Source organism: Scyliorhinus canicula, chromosome 17 (assembly GCF_902713615.1).
Source record: "Scyliorhinus canicula chromosome 17, sScyCan1.1, whole genome shotgun sequence".
NCBI classification, from domain to species: Eukaryota; Metazoa; Chordata; class Chondrichthyes; order Carcharhiniformes; family Scyliorhinidae; genus Scyliorhinus; species Scyliorhinus canicula.
Window position 1 is genome coordinate 63322626 of NC_052162.1, and position 27917 is coordinate 63350542.

Genomic DNA, 27917 nt, shown 5'->3' on the forward strand with positions numbered 1-27917 from the left:
CAGGTCTGACAGCATCTTTGGAGAGAGAGGAGGGAGCTAAGGTTTTGAGTCTGAGTGACTGTAAAGTGGGCCTGGCACATGTATTCAATTAAGCCAAGCCACGTTGCTTTGTTGCAGGTCAATGGTTTCCATTCTCACCAGTAACAGGAGAATGGTCTGGGTGCAATTTGCCTGTCCCCCTTCCTATAGCTCCTGTAATTCATTTTCTTTTAGAGCTGTGGAAAAACTGGTCCTTCTCTTGTTGAAGTTCCAGCATATGCTGTTTGCCTAAGTTGATTCCATAATGCCACTCAGATGCCATAGAGTCCAAAATGTTGAAATATTCAATATAATGCAGACTGATGATGTGTTGACACTCTGCTCCCAATAAAGCATCCTAAACATATCTGAAGTGGAGAAGAAAAATTGTTTATACACAGAATTTCCTCCACTTTACTCACTAAACCCAGTCATGGGAAACAAAAAAGTGAAATAAACAATCTAACCTCTTTAGATATAAATGAAGTCTTCTGGAACCTTGTGGCATTGAAAGGTTTGTTCTCCGGTATCCGCCAGCTCTAAACTTTACCAACATGTAGCGTGTATAAAATGATCAGAACATCTACTGACTATCAGCTGTCCAATATGTAGATCACAAATAAAAACACAAGCAGCCATTGTTTTGTTGACAAATTTATCGAATAGTCAACAAATTGTTTCCTGGTTATGAGACATAATATTGATTAAACCAACTTCTAACACCACATTGTGCAACTGACAAAATCATTAATTAAAACATGGTAGAAAACCTGCTTATGCAACAACCTTGCGTAAATAGAGCCACCAATTCCAGTGCTGGACTCCTGAAATGTGGATTCGTAGGTCCAGGAATGGTTCGAACTATCTCCCTTTGACACAAAAGCCAACCATTGCTGCAATATGTCTGCTTCCATTTGTTTGGGCATTAGACTGGCTTGATAAGCAAGACGAAGGGCAAATAAAGGAAATAGGTCTTAAACATGACACTAAAGCTTTGCTACACATCTTGGTTGCAGTCCAACAGCTTCCTTGCTCATCAGCAACAGAAGAATAATTGTGTGCAATTTCCTGTCCCTCTTCCCATAGCTCCTACAATTCCTTTCACTTTAAGGCCGCTAGTTCCTGGAGGAGCTGTTCCTTCTCCCGCTGAAGTTCCAGAATGTGCTGTTTGTTCTGATCTAGGCGATCCTCCAGCCATTGTAGCAGAGGACCACTGATGGATGACATCTGGCTACACAGATTCTTTGTGAATACTAGAGAAATAAAAGAGGTCAGTCAAGAAATGTTAAAACCACATTGGGTATATTCCACATAAGTGGATATTTTTGTATGAAATATGAAACAGAAATATGTAACTAATTCAGATAAAATAAGTGTGACAAACAAAACTCTAAAGCAATGTCTGTCACACCCTGAATTTAGCCCATCCTTATTAAAAACATTCAGAATTACATCTACACAATGATTTGGTCACATCTAGCAAATGCCAAGTCAAAGAGCTCATTCATAGTTTGTACCATTTAGTTTTAATTGGAACTATAATTTTACACAATAAATGGGAACATTACAGTAAGACACCTCTTTCCCCATCCTGTTATCTTTTAATTTACCTATTGGGATTTAGTTTTTTTTTTTAAATTTAGTGCACCCAATTCATTTTTTTCCAATTAAGGGGCAATTTAGCGTGGCCAATCCACCTAGATTGCACATCTTTGGGTTGTGGGGGTGAAACTCACGCAAACACAGGGAGAATGTGCAAACTCCACACGGCCAGTGACCCAGAGTCGGGATCGAACCTGGGATCTCGGCGCTGTGAGACCGCAGTACTAACCCACTGCGCCACCGTGCTGCACTCAGTTAATAATAGGATTGGTTTTTAGCTGGCAATTTTCAGTTTAAGATCCATCAGTATATATCCAACAGCAGAATGAGAAAGTTAGCTAGCTGTCAGATTTCTTAAATATATTTGGCAACCTTTTTCTCTGTTTTAAACTAACTTAAAGATAACTTCTGTATCTTTGCCCTTTAAAATCAAATACTCTCCTGGATCAATTTGTTTGTGGAACAAGAACATTATGTTTCACAATTCACAAGTTATGCACCCTATGGTGCACATTCCCAGAATCCTCTTACATTCTATATCCCATCCCCCATCCATTACCAAAATCATCTATTTCTATCGCGCTAAGATTACCTACTTCTGTCCCTATCTCACCATTCTGATTTCCACAGTTAGGAAAACAAAGGGAATTTTAAGGGATTTACATTTGTATTTAACGTTTCTGTGCCTGGCAAAGTTTGAAATGTCAGCTCTGAGTGCTGTTGGCTGCAATTTTGTGATTCTACATAGAAGTTAGGAGGTTTTGTAGCAGTGGACAGTGCCCCTGCCTCTGAGCCAGAAGCTCCTTGTTCAAGTCTCATTGATGGCCAAGTTAGGTGCATTTATAATGTCGACAAATAGGTTGGGTATCAACTTGTAAATTCATCCAACATACGGCAGTCAGGGTGGGAGAGATCCCTGGTCAGCCATGTGATGGGAAGAAATTGGAGTCTCCACCATCATTATCCATAGCTCCCGACTGCAAAATGCATGTAAAAGTATATGTTGCTGCAGCAACTCAAGAATCCCTGGGGGCTGGTTGGCCCAGTTGCCTTGTCAGCAGGTTGGTGCCAAAATCCCCGTCCTGGCTGGGGTCATTCAGGACCTGTCTCCTTGCCCAACCCATGGTGGAGGTTGTGGCACTGAGTGTTAAGACCTGCTTGTGGTTAGAGAAGTCAAGAAGAAGGAATAGAGGTTTAAGCACATAGTTAATCATTCCTCCTGCAGGAAACCTTTGTAAACTGAGAGGAAGGGGGAGAAAAAGAGCTAATTTGTGAAATGGCGATCTTTCATTCCCACCTTATTATACCTTCTCTAACTCTTCTACCGAATAGCATGTCTGGTTTGCCTGGCTAGCTCAGTTGGTAAAGCATGAGACTCTTAATCTCAGGGTCGTGCGTTCGCGCCCCATGTTAGGCGCCATTGTTTTTGGGGGGCCAGTTTAGCTCACTCAGCTAGACAGCTGGTCCGTGATGCAAAAGCAGAGCCAGCAGCGCAGGTTCAATTCCTGTACCGACTCAGGTTATTCATGAAGGCCTGCCTTCTCAAACATGCTCCTCGCCTGAGGTGTGGTGATCCTCAGGATGAATCACCACCAGTCAGCTCTCTCCCTCAAAAGGGGAAAGCAGACTATGGTGATCTGGGACTATGGTAACTTTACCTTACCTTAAACGCCCCAAACTGGGATGATGTAGAATTTAAGAAGAGGGTATTAGCAAATGGTATATTCCCGGATTGATTTCTTTGCCACGAGCAAAGCGTTGTATGCAGGGGTGGTTGGGTCGGAATATTTGCCGATAGTAGCATCCGACCACGTGCCACATTTGGTGGACTTGTGGGTGGTGGAGGGAGAGGGGCTCCAGGTGGCCGCAGTGGAGATTAGATGTGGGATTATTAGCCGACAAAAGATTTGCGAAAAGGTAGGGGTGACTATTCAAAACTATGTGAAGCACAATAAGATGGGCAAGGTCTCTGCCTCCGTGGTGTGGGAGGTGTTGAAGGCTGTGGAAAGAAGGGAGTTCATTTCAGTCCGGGTGTATTGGTCGAAGGAATGTGGTTGGAGAGGTAGAGGTTGGTGGAGGCCACTTTGGCAAGGGTCGGAGGTATTCAGCGGCCCCTGGCTTCGTTCCCGAAATTGCCATCACCGCGCTACAAGATTCTCTCTGAGGACGAGATACAGGAGGGGCAAGATCACGGACATATATGGGGGGGCTAATGGAGAGAGAGAGAGATCCCCGGTGGAGGAAGTCACATAGAAATGGGAAGAGGAGCTGGGGGTGTGGCCGTTGAAGCCAGGATCTGGGGTAAGGCAATATGAAGGGTTAATTCAACCTCATAATACACAAGACCAAGTCTCATTCAGTTCAAAGTGGTACTAGAGCACACATGACGGTGTCAAGGATGAATCGGTTCTTTCCCGGGGTAGAGGGTAGGTGTGGGCAGCGTGCACGGGGGCCAGCAAACCACATCCACATGTTCTAGGCAACTCCAAAGCTGGAGTTTTGTAAAGCTTTTACAGAGACAATGTCATAGATTTTGGGGGTGAAAATGGCTCCGAGCCTGTGTATGGCAACAGCATGGCAGCATTTGGAGTTTCAAAAGATCTAGGAGTGCAGGTGGGTTGAGAGGCTAACTTGTTGGTCTTTGACTCAGTTAGCCCGTATGCGGATATTGCTGGGATGGCGGGACCGGAGCCGCCTAAAGCGGGGGTATGGGTGAGCGACTTGGCAGCGTTTCTGCAACTAGAAAAGATAACGTTTGCCATCAGAGGCGTGGTTGAGGGGTTCTGCTCGAGGTGGAGGCTGTTCATTGACTTCTGTAAAGATTGGTAAAACATCCATGGGGGTCAGAGGCTTTCTTCTTTTTGGGGTTTGTTACTATAATTAAAAAGTGGGATCTGTGGGAGTAGGCTAGGATGAAGAGATGGGAGTTGTTAGGATATGGTTACTGGTTAATGATTATCGGTGTTGTTGCTTTCTCTTTTTTTCTGTGCGTACTTGAAAATACCTCTAATAAAAATATTCTTTTAACAAATCAGGGTCAAAGACACAAGTCTCCAACTATAATCTTCAATTATGCACCTCCGTGTGCAACTTATTTTCTCAAAAATAGGATTTTGGAGGCAGAGAGCCATCATCTACCTGATCCATTGTGAATCTTGGTTATAGGATCCAGATGTGTCAGGCTGAAAGAAATGATGGAGAGTTACAGCTTTTGGAGAACCTTCTATTGAATAGAAACATCTACTGTTAGAAAGAAAGTGAACTAGATGAATAAACTTTAACCATACAAAACAAAGCAAGAACGCTGTACAATCTACTGAGCCACGGGAAAATGATCCTTCTGTTTCCAATAATATAAACGCCATAAACTAAAAGTAAATTTAAGTTGGGACAAGAGAAATTGTACTGAGCATCCTGCTACAGGGTACAGGAATGTCTCATGATAAAAATAAGTCAACAGGACCATAATGCGACAAAACCATAAACATTTTTATGACATACAGAAGGGAATAAAGTGCAGTCCTTTAGTTTGCACTGTACTGCGGATTCCTCGTTTTTTCTCCAGAGTGATCATGAATCCATTCAAAAGGATAAAATGATTATAACAGAACTGCAGGACTTAACTAACAATTGATCACATATATAATGGCGGGAATTATCCGGCCGTTGGAATTCTCTGTTCCCGACGTCAGTGGACCCCCACCAGTGGGTTTCCCAGCAATATGGAGTGACTTCAAAGGGAAATCTCAGTGACAAGTGGCAGGAAGCGAGAATGCAACACAGGAAGAGGAGTAGGTCATTTAGTCTACCAAGCCTGTTCCTCCCTCCATTCAATGAGATCATGACCACCTGTGACCTAACTCTGTTTCATATCCCTTAGCACCTTTGGTTCACAAAATCTATCAATCTCAGATTTAAATGTAATACTTTATCTTCCCATGGTGATTGGTTAGCTCAGTTAGCTAAATGGCTAGAGTGTGGTGCAGAATGATGTCAACAGCACACATACGATCCCCATACTGGTTGTAGTAGATTATAGAAACCTGTCTTTTTGCCTTGTCCTATTATTGATGCAAGAGTGGTGCCCCTCAAGCTATGGTCCCTCGTGAACAATGGCTAATTCCTTATCTGATCTACCATCAATTGCAGTTTGTGGAAGAAAGTTCCAAATTTGTACCATTCTTGACATGAAAAAGTGCTTCACCCCGAAAGATCTGGCTCTAATCTTTTGACTAATCCCCCTAGTCTAGACTTCCCGACTAGAGGAAACTGTTTTTCCCAATCTATCCCACCTTGCCCTCTTAATATCTTTAAAACTTCAATCAAATCAACCCTTACCCATCTAATTCTGGGGAACACAACCCTAGTTTGTGTAATATCTCCTCATCATTCTTTCCAAGGCTAATATATCCTTCCTACGGTGTGATGCCCATAAATGTTCACAGTATTCCAGTGTGCTCTAAAAGAGCTTCGTATATCTGAAGCATGACTTTTACTTTCTTGTATTCTATTCCTCTACATATAGTGGTCAACATTCTACTAGTTTTGTTGATTGTTTTCTGTACCCGTTCATGACGTTTTAATGATCTGTGTACCTGGAAGTCAAAGTCTCTTTAGACCTCCATTGTTTCTCAAAAGTATTTTAAAAGTGTCCGATGCTCAAGGTTACATCTTATTTCCAACTGTACCTGTGAATTCTTCTGTAAGCATCCTGCTCCTCTTGACAAAGAATTTTTGGAAGCTCCACAGCAGACTCCAGGCACACTTTACCAATGGTTTCATGGGGCACTACATGAATAGGGATTTCTATGCGTTCATACCTGTAACAAAATTATCAAAGGGTTAATGCCATTCAGACGACATCCTAGCCGATAAGCTTAGTTCAAGTACTTTACATTTGTATGGCTGCAGATTAAATTACAGCCTACCAACTTCTATGTATTTCGAGCACAAGTCTCCCTAACTTGAAATTGTTTTCTCCACTAATTGGTTATCTCATATAATGTTCAATCCTTGGCAGAGAAGACAAACAGCTCCCAGCCTATGTGAAAAGTACTGTGTGGACATATGCACCGACCAACTATCCAACATTCCATTACTTCCACTTGGCATTTTCCCATAATTATAAGGTTAATCAAGGTGATTAACATCATTTTCATCAGAATAATATACATTACATTATACTTACTCAGAACCTTTCTGTGCTTGAATTGACTGGAAACAGGTATAGAGAACTCGGCCAGTCTGAAAAAAACATGTAAAAAAAACATATTCTTTAATTCTGCCTGCAACTTTCTAATGTTTTCTTATTTTAAGCAAAAAGTCCATCAAACTGGTGCTTTTAACAATGAGCTACCACAAAATATAGGTGGAATTCAATCATTATTTACTGAAGTACTGACATGACCTTAATTAACCCTGCTCTAAAATTCAGCCTCTCTCTTTATGACCATGTATTCAAATCTATGCCAAATTGAAGGGATAAATGTGACTTTTACCCTTGATGGCATTAAGATTATGGATGTAAAAGGAGTTTGGTTTAGTATCAACCCAAGTCTACAACACAAAACTATTGATGAGTCATTACAAATTGGCAACCACATTCATCAATGCAACAAGGAAGATTCGTTTGGGCAATGTTATATTGTTGCAGCAGGTAGTACTTTGTTTTAGTTTAGATTTTTGAAAATGCATCCAAAGTATGTGAACATCACTGGCAAGGACGGATTCATTGTCCATCCCTAACTGCCCTCGAGAAAGTGGTGGTAATTAGCCTTTATAAATTAACTGCAGTTTGTGTGGTGATATTATTCCCATATTGCTGCCAGGTAGGTGGTTCCAGCAATGATAAAGAATGCCCGTATGCTTTGTTATGATCCCTGTTGATGTTACTACTGGATGGAAAGATTCATGAATGAATCCTAACTCAACTTTTATTTTTCTTTAGAAAACATGGATGAACGGAAACACAGGGCTGTCAAATAGCTTTTAACAACATGAAAAGTTTGACTATAATACAAACTCCCTCCTTCATTCCCACTTATCTTCACAAATGTACACAGATTTCAAAACTGACACAGGTTACAAAATATATCTTCTGCTATAATGTTCTCAGGAAATGCACAGTCCCTGTAACCCAACAGGCTAACAACCCACTCTGAAGCCATCCAATCAATCTTCTGTGGATTTCTCCCCAAATCCCCCAGGTGACTATTACACTGGAGCCAATTGATCTCATTGGATTCCGGCTTCCACGAGTGTTTGCAAACTCTATCCTTGAAAAGACACGCCTTAAAATCTTCTTTCAAACAATGTCTTCCCTCAACTGTTTCTAGCAAGGGTTTACTTCCGGGACTTGTGTACTTGCGGATTACCCCATTCTTCTCTCTCTAGCTGCGTCCAGTAAAATTAAAAACACCAGGGGCATGATCTAATGAAAATGAACATGTCAGCGCATTTAACCAGGTGTGTCCTAATGCCGGCAACACCGAGGACGACCCTGCTAAAGAACGGAACTCTGTTTAATTTTGGGGCCTTGACGAGGAACGGCCCGCCAAGACCACACTCAGTCCCATTTCCTGCACTGGCGAGAAGAGATCAGGGCGCAATTTCTAAATGGTTCCCTGATCTCAAGACCCTCCCACCGCAGCCTGCGGACCCCCCCAAACGCACATCGATTCACCTATAAGAGGATCATCATGCCCCACCCGGACCCCACCTCATAAGGGCCTCATCATGCCCCCCCCCCCCCCACCGATCCCCAGAAAAGGCTAAATGTCAACCGGACACCTTGGTAGTGTCAGCCTGGTACCCTGACATCGCCACCTGGGCATCCTGACAGTGCCAGGGTGGCACCCAGGCAGCATCAGGTCTGCCAGCGTACCACCCTGCCCAGAACCTAACCACTCAGGGACCCCGATCGCCTGGGAGATCCCCCCAAGTGTCTGGCCCACGTTGGTGGAGACCAATATTAACAGGTGCTCGCTCGGGGTCTCCGAGGTGCGGGAGTTCGATCCCATGCCTTGGGTGATACGGCGAGTGCATGTCAAAGTGTGCCTAATTGCACACTTTAATATGCAGATTTGAGTCCTGCCCATTGTGGGAATCCAACAGGATCTTGCGAGATGTCGCGAGTTAGATAAATCTTGCAAGAGGCCTCTCGCAAAATACTGCAGATTCTGGAAATATGAAATAAAACAGAAAGTAATGGAAAAGGTCAAATCCAAAATGACTCTTCTTTTGAAGAAATAAACCACCACTGACAGCCACGAAAGAGACAACACACATTAGAGTAAAGAGCTGGTACATACCTTGGTATTCTTGTCCTCAATGAAACAGGAGAAGATCAGCCCTACGAAGCCCTGGTCCATCATCTGGTACATGGCCTGAGTACGGACATCTGTCAGAGATAACAGAGATTACGAAGCAATAGATCAAGTTTTGCTTCTTGAACAGGTTACCCATGTGTAAACTTAACTGGCAAGGAAACAAAATTGACTCCAAACTACTCCAAGCAAAAAGGCAATAACAGTTAGGATCTGAATTGGTATATTACGGGCTTAACACAAATTCTACTGGCAAGGTGCACTTTTATTGTGACCTGATGCATAATGTCCAAATAGCCGACATAATTAGGAGCTAGCCCTCCTGCAAGCAGTTACTGTAAAGATCCCTAACTGAAAATATTGACTGCCTGCAAAAGAATCATTGTTCTCTTTTAAGTTGACTCAAACAAAATATGCTGAGATGACAGGTGCCCATGCTGCATGATAATGTTAGATAACAAAATGTCTAACAAATTAAAGACCCTGGATAAAGCTCTCTGATGGCTTAGGGGTAAAAAACATCCAAAATGCTTAGTAAAATATGAAAGGCCTTTTGGTTTATCGAGTTTATCTTTGAATGGAAGCGCCCATAGGTCTCTTTAATAACTTGAAAAGATTTGACTGCAGCGTTCCAGACTCTGTTCTGAGTTCGTCAGTTTAGGAAATCAATGAGGATACTCCAACTAGGTTCTAAACCACAAAGCCAGGAAGGAGGGAGAAAATGCAAATATGTCAGTCATTGAGCCTACAGTGAACCCTGCTGTAAGTACATTAAGATACAACTGGGGTCATATTTAATGTCTTTCACAGTCAATTAACATGATTACATATAGGGTAGATTTTAACTTTCCCAAGCGGACAGTAAAATTGGCGTTGTCTTTTGGCCTTTTGTTACAAGCTCTGTGGATTTTTCTTTTCATCGAAGTTGGTGGGAAAAACTGGGTGGTGTGTACAATGAACAGTCAATCCACAATTCCAACTTCAACATCCGTCAGTGAAAGTTAAAGTCTATCTCAGTGACCTGGTTCATATATAAATAACCTATTTGAGCAAGGTGCCAGAGGGCTGTCAACAAGTTTGGCAATAAGAAAAGGGGGGAAAAGGTCATAGCTAACACGAGATACCTACTCTCTAATCTGCTCACACAGGTCACCTTAGCTTCACTGTTACTTGATACCCAGTTCAATTATATACTTACCCACATGTGAAGGCCATACGGTGATATGAGGGTGAGAATGATACCATCCTACCACTCTCATTGGGCGACCAGTCATTTCAGCTAACCTGTGTGAGTTGTCAAAGATCATAAGTGAAATCTCGACCACAAGTTTTTAGTGATGCATCTTTCCCAGAATCTTGCAAACCCACAAACTCTATATAATGCAAAATCTCTAGAATCCTCTGACATCAAAGCCACCAAAAAAACATGCACTTCTCCTAAATAGAAATACAGAAAAATAAGGTTACTAAGGAATATTAGAATTCTAAAAAACATTTTCTTATCTCATCCCAGTATCTTCCAGTTAAGTAGGCAAAAATAAATTACATCTGTCTGTTTCATAATTTGAAATAGTAGCATGGAGGGAGATGTACTCTTCACCTCCTAGTCATTTTATTCTGCATTCAACTTCAAAACCCATGTAAAGACCTTTTTGGAATTTGGAGTTGAAGATGTGGTGGGGTGGGGGGGGGGGGGGGGGGGGGGGGGGGGTTATTTTGAAGCAGATGTCCTTCCTCACGTTTCTGCTTAGTGGAACTACTTCTCTAAAGACAATGGATCCAGTAGCAGTATACCTACACACTCCTCTCAGCTACTACCGTCAGCTGTTGCTCTACTGCTCAAATGCTGACAGTTAAATGACAACTTGCCCTCTCACTCCTGTCCAGGCTTTCATTCCTGATTTTCTGAAAGTAAGGAGAATAGATGCAGGGAAAAATGAAAATTCAGTAACAAGAGCCAGCACTGAAATCTAAATGGTTACCGAAATAGCACAACGAGAGTGGAGTGGAGCGGAGCAATAACCTAATGAGAATGCAGTATATGAAATGAAAGTGAGGGACAATGTATTTGTGGATCTGTCAACCTACATGAAATGGCAAATTAGGGTATTAAAAACTTAAATCATTTCAGCGTTCAATTTACATAGAGGTTGTAGATTTTTCTGCGGTGGAAATTGTTAGTTTCCATGTACGTGAGTAAATATGGTTAAAAATACTGTTACCTGACCTTGGACTGCTTCACAGGTGGATTGGCCATGCTAAATTGTCCCATAGTGTCCAAAAGGTTTGGTGAGGTTACAGGAATAGGGTAGGGGTGTGGGCCTAGGTAGGGTGCTCTTTCAGAGGGTTCGTGCAGACCTGATGGGCCAAATGGCCTCCTTCTGCACTGTAGGGATTGTATGATTCACAAGGCAAAGGGGGAGGAAGCTTTACTCTCCATGTGACCCATGTTATATCCACTCTTGGGCTGCTGAACGAGGACACTGACTGCAAAAGATCCTTATTTCCCAGTGTTTAGATGTCTCAACTTGTTTTTAAATGTGGTAATGTATTGCTCGCCAAAAAACATGTGAATCCCAGAGTCTGTTGATAGTAATCTCTATGAAAAGGATATCTCAGCTTCAGTTGAGGCTGCAGAAAGTTGCTCTGGAGAAATTTCCACCCGATCCTTGCGCTTGTCCGAGCGGCGAAGAATGATGACAGAATGAATATGAACAATTCTGCTTGTGTCAACCTATAGCAAAAATGAAGAGGTTAATTATCTTCTATTTCATCAAAGGGCACACTGGGTTAGAACATTATCTCTTATCTCTGGAACCTGGTCTCACATCCAGCCAGAGAGAACAGATTAAAATTTCTCTCTCCTTGCTGACTGAGTTTTTGTAGTGCTAATCAAACTTGAGACAATCTTGAGACAAACTTGGGAAAATCTTATGAGGAAAGGCTGATGGACTTGAGGTTGTTTTCGTTAGAGAGAAGAAGGTTAAGAGGTGACTTAATAGAGGCATACAAAATGATCAGAGGGTTAGATAGGGTGGACAGCGAGAGCCTTCTCCCGCGGATGGAGGTGGCTAGCACGAGGGGACATAGCCTTAAATTGAGGGGTAATAGATATAGGACAGAGGTCAGAGGTGGGTTTTTTACGCAAAGAGTGGTGAGGCCGTGGAATGCCCTACCTGCAACAGTAGTGAACTCGCCAACATTGAGGGCATTTAAAAATTTATTGGATAAGCATATGGATGATAAGGGCATAGTGTAGGTTAGATGCCCTTTAGTTTTTTTCCATGTCGGTGCAACATCGAGGGCCGAAGGGCCTGTACTGCGCTGTATCGTTCTATGTTCTATGTTCTAATTGCGGAAACAAAATTTCACTCTGGTGCAGTATAGTGTTATCTACTGAGATTCCAATTAGCTGGAGCAGATAGAGAGACCTCTGCATCCCATTCATACTATACCAGAGTGTCCATAATGCTGACACTGAATAAATAAAATGGAAAGTGCGCTATTTCCCTACTAGAAACATGCTTCAGAACTGAATTAAACATAACACAAAAACACTGACGACGCTGGGATTTCTCTGTTTCTCCAATCAACCATTCGGCAGAAGCGCTGCTCATGTGGCAAAAATCTGGGCTGACGTGAATCGTGATGTTTACTTGTTCAGTGTGTGTGCATAATCACAGAGCCAAGCAATAGCCTCGTCAATGGCTTGAAGGAGGTCTTGAAGCCATTCAAGTTTAGTCAGTGGACATTCTTGATAACATAAGATAAATGAAAGAAAGAATGAAACAGATTAGATCGGAGGACTTTATCAGGGTGGGTGTGAAAAGGGTGTTTCCTCTTGTGGGAGAATCTAGAACTAGAACCCATTTAAGACAGAGATGAGGAGAAATGTTTTCTCTCAGAGTGTTGAACGTCTTTGGAACTCCCTTCTTCAAAAGGCATTGGAAACATAGAGGCTGGATATTTTTAAAGCAGAACTAGATAGATTCTTGATAAGCAACGGGGTGAAAAGTTATCAGGGATATGTGGGAATGTGGAGTTGAGGTTATAATCAAATCAGCCCATAATTTTATTGAATGACAGAACAGGGTTGAGAACAAAGCCTCCCCGTTTATCCAGGTGTCATCCTTGACTGAATCCTCATGCTCATTAAGACTTCAAGAAAAAATTAAAACCTACAATAATCTCCATAGTAAATTGGTCATTACCTTGAGGGATCACTGATCAAGACCTCTGCTTTTGTCTTAACATACTCATTCACACCCACCCTGATAAAGTCCTCCGATTGCAGTATAGCAATGTGATTCATTATTTTGACTGCACCACAGCTGCAGCCTGGATGGTCTTGGCGATCCCAATGATGGTGGGTGGCTGCACAGGGATGTTGGCAATCTGGAAAATTTAAAATTGCCCACTGTCGCCACAGGAGATGGGTGCACGAGCATGGCAGTCTACAATGAGAGAGCAATTTCTGGTTGATGTTTTCTCTTGCATTAATTCCTCAGCTGTTGGTGTTGTGAGTTTAACCATATGGGGTGGTATGATGGAAGGCATACGGCACGTGGGTTAAAGAGGTAATTGAATAAGGACAGGCTTGAGTTGGAGGAGACTTTCTCCAGTAGCTTGCCAGGTGAAATAAGTTAACCCCCTGATGTGTGGGGAAAACGGCGGAAATGTTACTGAAGACTGGGGGGACAGGGGAGGTCAGTCGGGTTGAAGTGTATCTGTGATGGTGAGCATAGTTGAGTTGGGTTGCACATCAACAAGTTTGGTGCGGGCAGATTGGTACCATACTCATGCGCCGTATTCTTGCAGATGAGTATGTTAAGACAAAAGCAGAGGTCTTGATCAGTGATCCCTCAAGGTAATGGCCAATTTACTATGGAGATTATTGTAGGTTTTAATTTTTTTTGAAGTCTTAATGAGCATGAAGATTCAGTCAAGGATGACACCTGGATAAACGGGGAGGCTTTGTTCTTTAATTGCTGATCATCCAGGGTGATGTTCAGTTACCTCTTACTTCTGTAATAGTGAACATGGAACATGCGAGACAGTGTCTATCTGGTGCTTGGATGTGGGCACCATGTCTTGCAGTGATCAGCCAGCCTTGCAATGTCATAATTTAGTGCATCTTGCAGCTCAGGCTATGTCTGAGCAAGTATGTCACAGCAGATGTCATCTGCAAAGATAAACTTCCGGGACTGGGTAGTAGGTAGATCATTGGTGTACAGATTGAACATGGTTAAGACTAAGACAGATCCCTGGAGTAATCCTTTTATTCATTTCCTCAGGTGCTAGTTCCGTCACCCATATGCACCCAGGCTATCCGTCTGGAGTAGCAGTTCAATGGAGGGAGAAAACTTGAAGTTCAGCTGGCCGATTGAGAGAATCTCTGAGAAAATGCCCAAAAACGATTTATCCCTTTTGGCTTGAATCTGGAATCTATTGTTATCTTGCAGTTGCTGGAAATATTCCTACAGCAGTGACCAGGAGAGCAGATGAGCAAGATCAGAGCAGGATATAAGGTGTAGGGAGAGATCAAGTCTGAGAGCAGGGGAGTGGGAGCTGAGTGAGAGCAGAGCAGGAGTACGAGCAGAGATTGCTAATAGGGATGATGGCAGAGCAAAGGTGTGGCCAGAAGCAGCACAGGCAGAACTGGGATGAGCCAGTGTAGAGAGCAAGGAACACGAGAACCTGAGGGAACAACAAAAGATACAAATACAAATGTAAATGTAATTCAGTGCGTAACACCCAACCCCGACCACAACCATATTCTGCCAACATAGCTTATACACACAACCCCAAGTCCCTCCAACTCTTCTCGCTAATCCCACCTAAATTTAACTAAACTAAACTAACCCCCCCTGCCCTTCTTATTCCATAACCCCCGCCCCCTTACTGTATCTGCTAACAGTTTAGTTTTACCCAAAGAAGTCGATAAATGGCTGCCACCTCTGGATGAACCCTCGCACTGATCCTCTCGGGGCAAACTTAATTTTCTCAAGCCTGTCGCTAACCCATACCCCCTCCACACTAATAAGATCCGTCTCTGGGCTACCAAGGAGGCAAAGGCCAAAACATCAGCCACTCTCGCCCCCTGGACTCCCGGGTCTTCCGACACACCAAAGATTGCCACCTCTGGACTCGGCACCACCCCTGTTTTTAGCACCGTGGACATGACATCGGCAAACCCCTGCCAGGATCCCCTAAGGTTTAGACATGTCAAAAACATGTGGACATGATCTGCAGGCCCTCCTGCACACCTGTCCTCTACGCCAAAAAACCTGCTCATCCGGGCCACCATCATGTGTGCCCGGCGAACCACCTTGAATTGTATCAGGCTGAGCCTGGCACTTGATGAAGACGTGCTGACTATGCTCAGAGCATCCACCCACAGACCTGCCTCTAGTTCCTTACCCAGCTCATCTTCCCACTTGCGCTTCACCTCTTCTACCTGGGTTCCCTCCCACTCCATAAGTTCTTTATGAATTTCCGAGACCTTCCCTTCCCCCACTCACGTTTTTGAAACTACCTTGTCCTGTATCCCCTGTGGCGGTAGAAGTGGAAAGGTTGAAACCTGCCTTCTCATAAAGTCCCTCACCTGCAGATAGCAAAACTCATTCCCACAAGGTAATTCAAACTTCTCCTCCAGATCCTCCAAACAAGGAAAGCTCAATAAACAGATCTTCCAGTCAAGCAATGCCTGCTCTCTGCCACCTCCAAGACCCCCCATCCAACTTCCCCGAGAGAAACCAGTGATTGCCACAAATTGGAGCCCAGACCGAAGCTCCTTCCACTCCCATATGTTTCCGCCACTGTCCCCAAACTCTCAGAGCCGCCATCACCGCTGGGCTGGTGGAGTATAGGGCCGGCAAGAACGGCAGAGGTGCCGTTATCAGTGCTCCTAAACTTATACCTCTACGTGATGCCGTCTCTACCCGCTCCCATACCGAGCCCCTCCCACTACCCACTTCCTGATCATAGCTATATTTGCCGCCCAATAGTAATTCCTAAAGTTCGGCAAGGCCAACCCCCCACCCCCCCCCCCCCCCCCCCCCCCCCCCCCCCCCCCCCCCCCCCCCCCCGGCTCCGCTCCAACAGCACTTTCCTTACTCGTGGGGTTTTACCCGCCCATACTAACCCAGAGATCACCCAATTAACCCATTTAAAAAGGCCTTTGGTATATAAATAGGGAGACACTGGAAGACAAACAAAAATCTCAGGAGAACCGTCACCTTTATGGTCTGTACCCTCCCTGCCAGTGACAACGGGAGCATGTCCCACCTCTGAAAGTCCTCCATTATTTGCTCAACTAACTGGGCCAGGTTTGATTTATGTAACTACTCCCTCTGCCACCTGGATTCCCAAGTATTGAAAACTCCCTCCCACCACTTTGAACGGCAACTCCCCCAGTCGCCTTGCCTGGATCACAAAAACCTCACTTTTCCCCATATTCAATTTGTACCCCAAGAACCGGACAATTTCCCCTAAGATCTGCATAATCTCTCCATCCCCCTTAACGGGTCAGAAATATACAGGAGTAGGTCGTCCACATACGAGACCACCCCCCCCCCCCCCCCCCACCCCACCTCCGAACTAGCCCCTTCCAATCTTTTGACGCTCTCAGCGCCATCTCTTATGGCTCTGCAGCCAAGGCAAACAGCAGTGGGGAGAGTGGACATCCCTAGCTTGTCCCCTGGTGTAGTCTAAAGTAGTCCAAAGCCACCTGATTCGTCCGTAAAGTCAAAGGCCTTCTCCGTGTCCATAGAGACCGATACCTCCACCTCCCTCCCCTCTGAGGACACCATGATGACATTCAAGAGCCTCCTGACGTTGGCCATTAACTGCCTGCCTTTAACAAATCCCGTCTGGTCTTGCCCTATCACCCCCGGTACACAATCCTTTATTCTCAAGGCCAAAATCTTGGCCAGCAAGTTGGCGTCAACATTTAGTAGGGAGATTGGTCTGTATGACCCGCATTGTTCTGGGTCCTTCTCCTGCTTCAGGATCAATGAGATCGAAGCCTGTGACATTTTCGGGGGGAAGAACACCCCGCTCCTTTGCCTCATTAAATGCCTTCACCAGCCGCAGACCCAGCACCCCAGAGGACCTCTTATAAAATTCCACTGGGTAACCGTTCGGTCCCGGGGCCTTGCCCGACTGCAAACTCCAAATCCTCCAAGAATTGCCTCATCCCCTCCACCCCAGCAGGGGGCTCCAACTCATACAACTGGCTGTAAAATTCCTTGAACACCCCATTCACCCCCGCTGAGTCCAAGACTGTGTTCCCCCCTCTATCCTTCACTCTCCCTATCTCCCTGGCCGTCTCCCTTTTCCTGAGCTGAAGTGCTAGCATCTTACTGGCCTTCTCCCCATGCTCATATCCCGCCCCCTCAACTGCCCCGCCACCTTCCTTGCCCAAACTCCATCTGCAGCTTCCGCCACTCATTCAACAGTTTCGCCTCCGGGGCTTCAAAGTATCTCCTATCCACCTGGAGTATCTCCCTAACCAGCCTATCTATCTCTGCCCACTCCAGCTTCTCCCTATGAGCCCGTATCGAAATCAGCTCCCCCCTAACTACTGCCTTCAGTCCCTCCCATACCGTTGCCGCCGAAACCTCCCCCGTGTCATTTATCTCCAAATAATTTTGTATGGCCGCCCTCACTGCCCGCACACCACCTCACCCGCTAGCAGTCCTGCATCCAATCTCTATTGCGGGCGCTGCCCCGCACTCCTTGCTCACCCGTAAATCCATCCAGTGTGGGGCATGGTCCGACAGAACAATTACCAAATACTCGGCATCCACCACCCCCGCCAGCAAGGCCCTATCCAAAACAAAAAAAATCTATACTTTGTGTACATGGGAGAAAAAAGAAAATTCCTTTGCTTTTGATCGTCCGAACCTCCATGGATTTACCCCCCCACCCCATCTGTTCCATAAACCCCTTTAGCTCCTTCGCCATGGTTGGCACCATCCCTGTCCTCAAACACGACCGATCCAACCTCAGATCTATAACCGTATTAAAGTCCCCTCACTATTTGAGTCCCGGTCTGGGATCTTTCCTAGCACCCGCCTCATAAACTCCACGTCATCCCAGTTTGGTGCATAAATATTCACTATTACCACCGGCATCCCCTCCAATTTCCCACTCACCGTAATGTACCATAATGACCCCTCCTCCCGAGTCCGCCACTATTCTCCCGATTTCGAAAGACACCCGCTTATTGATCAAGATCGCTACCCCCCTAGTTTTAGAGTCCAGCCCTGAATGAAATACCTGCCCGACCCACCCCTTCCTCAGCCTAGTCTGATCCACTACCCTCAGGTAGAATTGCCACGTCCACCTTCAAACTCTTCAAATGCGGGAATACGCGAGCCCTCTTGACCGGCCCATTCAGCCCTCTCACGTTCCATGTGATCAGCCTGGTTGGGGGGTACCCCGGGGGGTGGAGCTAGTCAATGTGGTGCAACTGCAAGACGGAATTTCAAAGATAGCACATTGCAGCAGAGGGTCACATCACAGATTAAGGATGTGGTGGTGGTCAGTTTAACCATCGTGGTGAAAATGCTTTTAGAAATTGTAATCTGGAATAAAATTAACAATCACTTGATTATAGTGCATGAACTAAAGTAAACTAGCTTAGATTTGTTAAAGGCAAACTATGTTATAACTAATTTTTTGAGTTTTTAGACAGGTGGTCTGTCCTGGTACCTAACCACAAATAAAATTTGTCATGCAGCCTAAGTGAAATAAAATGCATTCACTAATTATCATTCTCCCCCACTCGCCTCCCTCCAAACCTATTCCTACACCTTTTTATTTGATTGTAATGTCTGAATTAATTTCTTGTTCTTCTGTTGGTCAGCAACACATAACCAATGCCCACATTTCTCATCTTTAAGACACTTTCCATTGTCAACTCTACATATTTTCTTGTCAAATATCTGAATGTTTTCACAAATGAAACTACCAACACAAGTACAGAATCGCAAACCGTTAAGGGACAATGAGCTACAGGAGTCACAGACAAAAACTGAGGCTTATTTGGTATTAAATGGCTGACCTTGTTCTCTCCTCCCCAAGTTATGAACCATCATGACTAACAGCTAGTTTCTGGGCTGCGTTATTCAGTTGCTGTGCTCATTCAGTAGTAGAACAAACATTTTGGCCTGTTGCTGTGATGATGGTGGCTCAAATCTATTTTCTGAAAGTGATGCAATAATCAGATATTCTTGGAACATTAATAATTTCACAGCATGGAGGCACGAGCCTGAAGGCACTGGTAACGGCGCCGCTGCCGCTCCCGCCAACGAGGTACACTACGAGCCTGGTGGTGGCGGCTACCCTCAAAATTTGGGGGCAGTGGAGGCGACACAGGGGGGAAGTGGGGGGCTCGGTGGAGGCCCCACTGCGGGGGAACCACCGGTTTGTCCCAGGGAACATGGATGGCGGGTTCCTGGGATGGCACAGGGCGGGCATTAGGAAGTTGGGAGACCTGTTTATTGACGGGAGGTTCGCGAGCCTTGGTGAACTGGAGGAGAAGTTTGAGCTCCCCCCGAGGAATATGTTCAGGTACCTTCAGGTCAAGGCATTTGCTAGGCGACAGGTGGAGGGGTTCCCTTTGCTGCCCCCGCGGGGGGTAAGGGATAGGGTGCTTTCAGGGTGTGGGTCGAGGATGGGAAGGTGTCTGACATCTACCAGGTAATGCAGGAGGTGGGGGAGGCGTCGGTAGAGGAGCTGAAGGCTAAGTGGGAGGTGGAGCTGGGGGAGCAGATTGAGGAGGGGACATGGGCGCATGCCCTGGAGAGGGTGAACTCCTCCTCTTCATGTGCGAGGCTTAGTCTCATCCAGTTCAAGGTGCTGCACTGGGCCCACATGTCCGGATCTAGGATGAGTAGGTTCTTTGGGGGAAAAGACAGGTGCGTCAGGTGTTCGGGGAGTCCAGCGAACCATACCCATATGTTCTGGGCATGCCCGGCACTGGAGGAGTTCTGGAAGGGGGTGGCGGGGACGGTGTAGAGGGTGGTGGGATCCAGGGTCAAGCCAGGCTGGGGACTCGCGATATTTGGGGTTGGGATGGAGCCGGGAGTGCAGGAGGCGAAAGTGGCCGATGTCTTGGCCTTTGCGTCCCTAGTAGCCCGGCGGAGGATCTTGCTGCAGTGGAAAGATGCGAGACCTCCAAGTGTGGAGACCTGGATTAATGACATGGCGGGATTCATTAAGTTGGAGAGGGTTAAGTTCGCCCTGAGGGAGTCGGTACAAGGGTTCTTTAGGAGGTGGCAGCCTTTCCTCGACTTTCTGGCTCAACGATAAGGTACTAGGTCAGCAGCAACCCGGGGGGGGGGGGGGGGGGGGGATGGGGGGGAAAGTGGGGGTTTAGGGGGATAGTGTTTAAGTTAATTTGCTTATTGTTCATTTATTTTGTTGTTTATTGGGGTTGGGGGGTGGGGGGTGTGGGGGGGTTTGTTACATGCGTTGTTACGGGTGCCGGGGGATGTTTATTGTTATTATTGTTTTGTTGATATATATTTTTCAAAAAATTCCAATAAAAATTATTTAAAAAAATAATAATTTCACAGCATCATTACAGACTAATCCAAAGTAGTGCAAATTGGGCACAAAACAGGCTTCCTGGTTCCAATGCAATGTGACCAATAGAGAATTCAGAGGAAACTTTAAAAATTCTTTCAAGGGATATGGACATTGCTGGCATGGCCAGGATTTGTACCCATCCCCAATTTCCCTTCTACTGCAGGGCTTGCTAGGCCATTTCAGAGGGCATTAGGAGTCAACCACATTCCTCTGGATCTGAAATCACTCGTAGGCCAGGCTGGCAAGTCCCAGGTGCGTTTTTGAAACAATGGATGATACTTTCATGGTCACTATTGTGACTACTAGCTTTATATTCCAGATTTATGAATTCAATTTAAATTCCATCAGCTGCCATTGTGCGATTTCCAAAGCTATGCTGCCTGAGCCTCTGGATTACTCTTCCAGTGACATAACCACTTTGCCACTATCTCCCTCCCCTCCACATCCCCCACCACAAGGAGTAGTTGAAGCAAGCAGCATTGATAGAAGAAACACAGGACTTAGGAACAGGGGCAGGCCATTTGGCCCTTCAAGCTTGCTCCAATAGTCAATAAGATCTTAGTTGATCTTGTTGTGGTCTGAACTTCACTTTTATGTTTCCTTTTATTCCCTATCAAAAAATCTATCAAACGCAATCTTGAATAAATTCAATAAGCCAGCCTCCACTGCTTTCTAAGTGTAGGGTGGTTCCACCGATTATCGAACCCAAGAGAAAAAATTTCTCATCTCCATCTTTCTATTTGTAAACTGTGCCCCCTGGGTCTAGTCTTCTCCACATGAGAAAACATCCTACTGACTCACCATCTCATGTCCCCTCTGATTCTTCGAAACTCCAATGGGTATTTGCCCAACTGTTCAACTTCTATTCATAAGGTAAGCCTTTCATCCCAGGAATGATTCTGGTGAACCTGCTCTAAAGTGCGAAAGCAACATTGGACTGGATTGTTCCGCCCAGTCCCAAGATTGCCACGGGCGGGATGAGGACCATGTGAAGGTCCATTGACCTTGGGCAGGAATTTCCAGTTGCCGGGCAGACATGGCCAGAGAATCCCACCCCACATCTTTTTCCAAATATGAAAACCAAAAACCTACACAATACTCCAGGTGTAGTCTCCCCAAGACCCTGTAAAGCTACGTAAAACTTCCCTATTTTATGTTCCATTCACCTTACAATAAACACCAACATTTCACTTGCCTTCCTAATCATATGCTGTACATGAAAAATAACATTTTAGGATTTGAGTACCAGGACACCCAGGTGGCTCTGTACCACCAAGGTCTGCAATATTTCTACATTTAAATAGTATACTCTATCCTTCCTGCAAGTACCAAGTTCACATTCTCCCATTATATTCCAACTGCCAAATTTTTGGCACTCACTTAACCTATCTATTTCCCTTTGTAAACTCTTTACCTCCTCTTGACAACATATTTCCCTACCTATATTTGTGCCATCAAATTTAGCTACCAAATATTCAACCCCTTCATCATTGATATTAATTGTAAACAATTGAGCTGCTAGCACTGATTCACTAGTTACAGCTCACCAAACCCAAAACTATCCACTTATCCTAACTCAAGGGCAATTAGGGATGGACAATAAATGCCAGCCTAGCCAGTGATGTCTACATTGTGACAATGAATTTAAAAAAAAACATATCTTCTGGGAAAAATTAATTAATTTCATATTCAAATGAAACCATAACAGCTTCTGCCTTTTCTCTAGGGAACCTTTTGGAACTTGTATATTGTTTCCGAAGGAGTTGGGTTTGCAGCTCGGGATTTGCTCGGTTGAGATATCAATAGCCTCAGTAAATAATCCCTGCACATCAATTTGGAAGTGATTCAAAAACCTAATAATCTTTATTGTCACAAGTAGGCTTACATTATCACTGCAATGAAGTTATTGTGAAAATCTCCTAGTCACCATATTCTGGCACCTGTTGTTACCCAGATGGAGAATTCAGAATGTCCAAATTCCTTAACAGCCTGTCTTTCGGGACTTGTGGAAGCAAACCAGAGCAAACCCATGTAGGCGCAAGGAGAACGTGCAGACTCCACAGAGTGACCCAAGCCAAGAATCAAACCTGGGACCCTGGAGCTGTGAAGCAACAATGCTACCCACTGGGCTACCATGCTACCCATTACACTACCAGCCTCAGACACAGACAGGATTGGATTATTGTCACATGTACAAAGGTACAGTGAAAAGTATTTTTCTGCAAGCAGCTCAACAGATCATTAAGTACATGGGAGGGATGGGCGAATGGCCTCTTGCAATGTGCTCCATGATTTTACTGTGTCAGGAGCCTCCCATCAAACAGTGCTGGGAGTCCTGTAGAAAAGCAGGTTGTGCCAGCTGGTTTGTCCTGGTGGGAGGATGGAGCAGTCCCATGAACGTTGCCCCCCATCCAAGGTGGGGGCAGAGGCTAAGCCTCCCTTGCGGGGAGGGGAGCGGAGGAAAGTGGGCGATGAGGTAAAGGGCTGGTTACCAGGGTACCAATGCTCCGGCCGGTTGCTGAGATGACCGGGGAGGGGGTAAGAGCGCGGTTGCCAGGGTGACGGTCTCCCGGCCCGGTTGCTAAGGGAAGATGTGATCGGTACCTCTCCGATACAGAGCCCCATCACTTCCTCCTTCTCCGTGGACAGGGCGTGATTTAAACAGACCAGGAACGCGTCCGAGTCCAGGTGAACCCCGCACACCGCCATGTCCGCCCGGCCTACACTCGGGATCGAACGTAAACTCGATTTAACCAAACCGGATCCTCTGCCCTTCCCGACAGCAGAGCGGACAATCGGCGCCGGGTGAAAAACCGGGCGTCGCAAATGGGTTCCGGGACATTCGCCGAGTGGAGCTGGAGCGAGTGGCGCGGGGAACCGAGGACCAACGCAACGAGCCGGTTAGAGTTTGAGGCCGAGGGAATCTGACTTGTTCCCACACCCACGGCCGTGACACAAGTTTGAGAAGACGTTGATATTCGCTTCTCCTCGGTTCATTGTGATCTGAACCCGAGCAGATTATGAGGTGACACCGACTCTCCAGCAGGTGAAGGAGGTTTGTCTAATGACAGGGTGAACCCAGCCTTGTGAGTAAATACATCGCCCCTCAAGTGACTAATTGTGCTGGTTAGTTTACAACTCGTACTTAAACGAAGAGAACCGTATTAACTTTTGCACCTTGAGATTCAAGGAAGTTGTCTTCCCCAACCAGGAATACAAATCAAGTCGAACAAAAATATTAATCTGGGTGATTGCAGATTAATGTTCGTGGGTCTGTGGCCATAAAAAGAAACTGGATGCAAACACTTGGAGATTTTTTTTACATGGATGATAGATGCACTAAAGTAGGTATCTTTAAACAAAAGTCACCTTCACTTGGGTGTTTTGCAGCAGAAAATGTCTTTGAAAGGAGGGAATTTGAGAGGCACCAGCATACCTGTCATAGATTTCGATACTGGTTCAATAGAGAGTTGAATCATAGAATACCTACACTGCAGAAGGCCATTCAGCCCATCGAGTGTGCACCAACTCTCTGAAAGAGCATTCCCCCCCCCCCCCCCCCCACCTAACCTTTGTGCAATTTAGGCAATCTTTAGACACTAAGGGCAGTTTAGCACAGCCAATCCTCCTAACCTGCACATCTTTGGACTGTGGGAGGAAACCAGAGCACCCGGAGGAAACCCACGCTGACACGGGAGAATGTGAAAATTCCACACAAGGTGGAATGGAAGACAGGTCCCTGTGCAGTGAGGCAGCAGTGCTAACTGCTCTGCCATCATGCTGTCCGTCATGTCCAAAAACCAATGGTGGGCAGAAATAGTCAACTTGGGATTTAATGTTAACTTTGTATACATTACTGAAGTGAAACTCTGGTGTAAAATGTGGGACACTTTTTAAAAGCTACCTGCAGCTAATTTAAATGTTTAACTGCTGTCAGAGTAGGGAACAGAGTTCCTGATAGGCAGTGTAAACAGGTTGGAACTGGTAATTATAATAACTTTTAAGCTTGGGACAAAAGTGCTCATTTTAAAATTTTGAATTGTTGAAAGTTAGTCTGGAAATTTTTTAAATATAAAATAGCTACTTAAAACTCACTTTTCAAACAGAACTTCCCTACTTCTTATGTGGTATGATGATGAAGACACCAGTTTTTAAAATATTCCAAAAAAGTCATCATAATGCTACTCTGGGGAGTTCCATTTCAGAGTCGGTTCATATTTCACCTCTAATTATGCTGCGACTTCAGCATTCCTGTGAAACAGAAAGTGAGATGTTGTAGCATAAATGTACCTCGGATTTTTTGGGAAATGACCAGATCAACTCTTAAAGTGTAACTCATTTGTAAAGTAAACAAGCCATCTGGCTTCAGCACTGACAACTTTGTGTTCTGTTGCTGGCTGTGTCCTTATTTAGTTACAAATGAAATCAATCATTCTAATCCCATGAATACTTCTTGTTTCTCTATATCTACTTAAAAGTCTTGCATTTTTCTATCACATGTGAAATGAAATTGTTACACATGCAAAATATAAGTCATACTTGGCAGCTGATTAGCTCAAATATCATTCATGATTTTTATATTTTGGAGATCAATATTTGCAACTGTATCAATTAAAAGGATTTTATTTTACTTAGACCATGAATTCAATTCTTTTCCAACAACATCTATTTACTGCATGAGTAGAAAAATACCCTTTAATACACAAATTATCACTTATCCCTTCAATAGTCCTTGTAAGCTCTTTCAAAAATACTTGGTTTAGTCCCAAGCTCAATAAAGATGCCAGAATCATGTTTGCCAACAGGGGAAAATTTCAACTCATTTGGGCTGGTTTCAAAAGTATCTTCTAACTACATCGGACAGTTAATTAGACTAGTTGCCTGGTGATATCCATAATGGTGTCTGTCTCTGCTGTCTAATATAAATTTGATAAACATATTATTTCCGTATGGATGAAGCTTTCCTTTTAGAGCATCCAAGGGAATTGAAACATCCGTAGAAAAATGCCATATATGCCCTTCTCTTGCAGGCACACTGCTATGTCTACCAAAGACCCCTGTCAGAAACAGGCATGTGAAATACAGAAGTGCCTACAAGGTAAAATTTAGGATTTTCCAATTTTCTTCAGTGTACTTAGTTTGAAGTATCTCAGTCTGAAAGTCATCATATATTCTGTATTATCTAGCATAAATTACTTGAATTTTATTGAGACACAAAGATAATGCAACTAGGTATTTTCTCTGGTTCACATGGTGTTTGATACTTTAGCACTAATATACAATATATAATTTTCTCTAACAGGGGCAGCACAATGGTGCAGTGATTAGCACTGCTGCCTCACAGCGCCGAGGATCCGGGTTCGATTCTGACCCTGAGTCACTGTCCCATGTGGAGTTTGCACATTCTCCCTGTATCTGCGTGGGTCTCACCCCCACAATCTAAAGATGCGCCTGGTAGGTGAATTGGCCACGCTAAATTACCCTTTGATTGGAAAAGAATTGGGCATTCTAAATTTATTTATTTTTAAAATAATTTTCTCTCGAGCTATCACACGTTGCTGGTACACGTTGGTGATGACAGCTGCTCTGTACACTAGGACTTTTGTTGTCATTCAGTGGTCTTTGTTGAATTGAAAAACTGAACTGTTGCCCAGCAACCAGGGCCCCACACAGAGAAGCAAAAGCGGTTTGAGTGCAGTTGAAAGAATGTAACTTAAACGCTAGGAGCTTCTCACTGTAACTTCCAAAACAGACAGGACAATACAGAAGGACAAAAACTAAGGAAGAAAGTCACAGAAACCAGGGAATAGGAACAAGAGAGTTTCAGGAAGACCGTAAAGTCAAGGAACAAAACTTGGGAACCAGGACCTATTCAGTGAAGTTAAAAAAGAGGCACAAAATTTAAAAAGACAAAACTGCAGAAAGCAAAGTGGGCTTACAAGTAGCAAAAAGTCTAAGGTGACCGGAAGGTTGGTGACTACATTCTAACAGCCTTTGAAGAAGTTGTATTTTGTCGGAACAACTAGGTATCTGAGAGAATGTGTAGTCAGGAAGCTTGAATGCACGTGAATGCACCAGGGCAGTGGAACATCAGAAGGAGAGGTGGAAATCCTGGAGGTGGATCTTTGTGAAGGCATTCGAGACAAAAGCATCATTTGGGGGGAGATCCAAGGCATGGTCTTGAGAGTAGAGATTGGAAATTCTTGTGTGAAAGACAGAGCTCCACTGAGACCAGTTGGCTCACAGTGGGACAAACGTGAGGGGAGTTAATAAGTAATCCATAGATGTTGTTTCGGTTAGCATCTGCCACTTGGTTTCAGAGTTTGGGGTATCTGACCATTGTTTGCCTATTGGTTTACTTGAACTGTGAACTGACTGAGAACATGAGAGTATAAGAGAGATTTTGTATTATCTTTATAAATCTGCAAATATATGAAATAGTATGGTTGGAGTGAACGACTGGTGTAAAATAATTGATCTTATCTTGTTTAATGAGCTTTCAGCTAACGCATGTGACTGTTCAGTAGCTGACCCCCATGTATATAAACAAAAACAATTTAGGATTATCAAGCCACGCCCCACCCTGAGATCTGACTTTCCAACCGTAACATCAGGTGGGATCGTAAAGTCCACAGTTTTAGCTCCAATTCATTGTTCACTAATTCTACTCACTGAAAAGTTAAACCAAGAATCCAAAGTAACACATGGAGAAAAAAGGTTTTTTTCTTTCTTTTCCACGCTGCCAGCGACGATCAGCTGGAGTCAATGGTAGAAACTCCTATATGAAAACTGTACTGGATGAACACCTATGAAATTGCGATGATTCATACTTTTCCATGTTTCTTTTACAGCCTATAATTATCAGGAGAGCAAATGTCAGCACGTAATCCAAGAAATGCATAAGTGCTGTAAGACATATGCAAAGACCTCTATTTGCTGTTCAGGTTTTTTGAAAGAAGAAGACAGGAAAAGGCTACAAGAATCCACTGAATGCCAGTGAGTGCAAACCCTTTGTTCGTGCTGCACCTTTAGAGATTGCCATGGTACAGTTTAAGTCATTGACTCTGTAAGTCATATCGCTGCTGACCACGAGGATTTGGAAAGAGGAAATAAAAAGCACAATGAAGTCCTTAAATCAGTAAAATGTTAAATGAGAAGTGTACAGAATGCATAATAAATTAATTAAATAATATATTAAACTTCCAATTTTCTGGTCATCAACTGTTCATTATTTCTTGGCACTGCCATTAATGGTATCGCAATTATTTAATCTTAGAATGTGAATATAATTTTGAAATATGAGCATCCGAACGATAGAGGCAGACTGTCCACGTAAAATTTAAATGGGAACTATGTGCATATGTTTTGGTCCAG

At 44.3% G+C, this 27917-nt stretch overlaps 2 protein-coding genes and 1 non-coding gene across 7 annotated transcripts; 2 read left to right on the plus strand and 1 right to left on the minus strand.

Annotated features, from left to right (window-relative positions):
- Nucleotides 1-656: 656 nt before the first annotated feature.
- brcc3 (BRCA1/BRCA2-containing complex, subunit 3) lies at nt 657-23345 on the minus strand. The gene is made up of 8 exons (XM_038775073.1): nt 23148-23345; nt 11560-11679; nt 10144-10231; nt 8931-9019; nt 6809-6864; nt 6309-6440; nt 4759-4802; nt 657-1271 (listed from the first exon to the last, which is right to left on the minus strand). Exons 1-8 carry the CDS (start codon nt 23250-23252, stop codon nt 1120-1122), a joined length of 786 nt encoding a protein of 261 aa, XP_038631001.1. The 5' UTR covers nt 23253-23345; the 3' UTR covers nt 657-1119.
- trnak-cuu lies at nt 2965-3037 on the plus strand. Its single transcript has one exon. It is a non-coding gene; the product is annotated as a tRNA-Lys (tRNA).
- Nucleotides 22892-27749, plus strand: cmc4 (C-x(9)-C motif containing 4 homolog (S. cerevisiae)). Of its 5 annotated transcripts, none has more exons than XM_038775074.1 (3): nt 22892-23019; nt 25574-25641; nt 27395-27749. In XM_038775074.1, the coding sequence occupies exons 1-3, from the start codon at nt 22937-22939 to the stop codon at nt 27541-27543; spliced, it is 300 nt and encodes a 99-aa protein (XP_038631002.1). In that variant the 5' UTR covers nt 22892-22936; the 3' UTR covers nt 27544-27749. The 5 variants fall into 5 exon arrangements, with proteins under 5 accessions (XP_038631002.1, XP_038631003.1, XP_038631004.1 ...); XM_038775075.1 differs by having other exon boundaries at nt 22911-22959; XM_038775076.1 differs by lacking the exon at nt 22892-23019 and adding an exon at nt 23407-23887.
- The last annotated feature ends 168 nt before the right edge of the window (nt 27750-27917 follow it).

Bases quoted from the DNA above. Each gene is read 5' to 3' on its own strand.
- cmc4 (XM_038775074.1), top strand. From the start codon at position 22,937: ATGAACGTTGCCCCCCATCCAAGGTGGGGGCAGAGGCTAAGCCTCCCT. The intron at 23,020-25,573 runs GTAAAGGGCTGG...CTTCTCTTGCAG, and splicing joins GGAGGAAAGTGGGCGATGAG to GCACACTGCTATGTCTACCA. The intron at 25,642-27,394 runs GTAAAATTTAGG...TTTCTTTTACAG, and splicing joins AATACAGAAGTGCCTACAAG to CCTATAATTATCAGGAGAGC.
- brcc3 (XM_038775073.1), bottom strand. From the start codon at position 23,252: ATGGCGGTGTGCGGGGTTCACCTGGACTCGGACGCGTTCCTGGTCTGT. The intron at 9,020-10,143 runs GTAAGTATATAA...TATCTCTGACAG, and splicing joins CGTATGGCCTTCACATGTGG to ATGTCCGTACTCAGGCCATG. The intron at 6,865-8,930 runs GTATGTACCAGC...TGTTTTTTTCAG, and splicing joins TTGAGGACAAGAATACCAAG to ACTGGCCGAGTTCTCTATAC.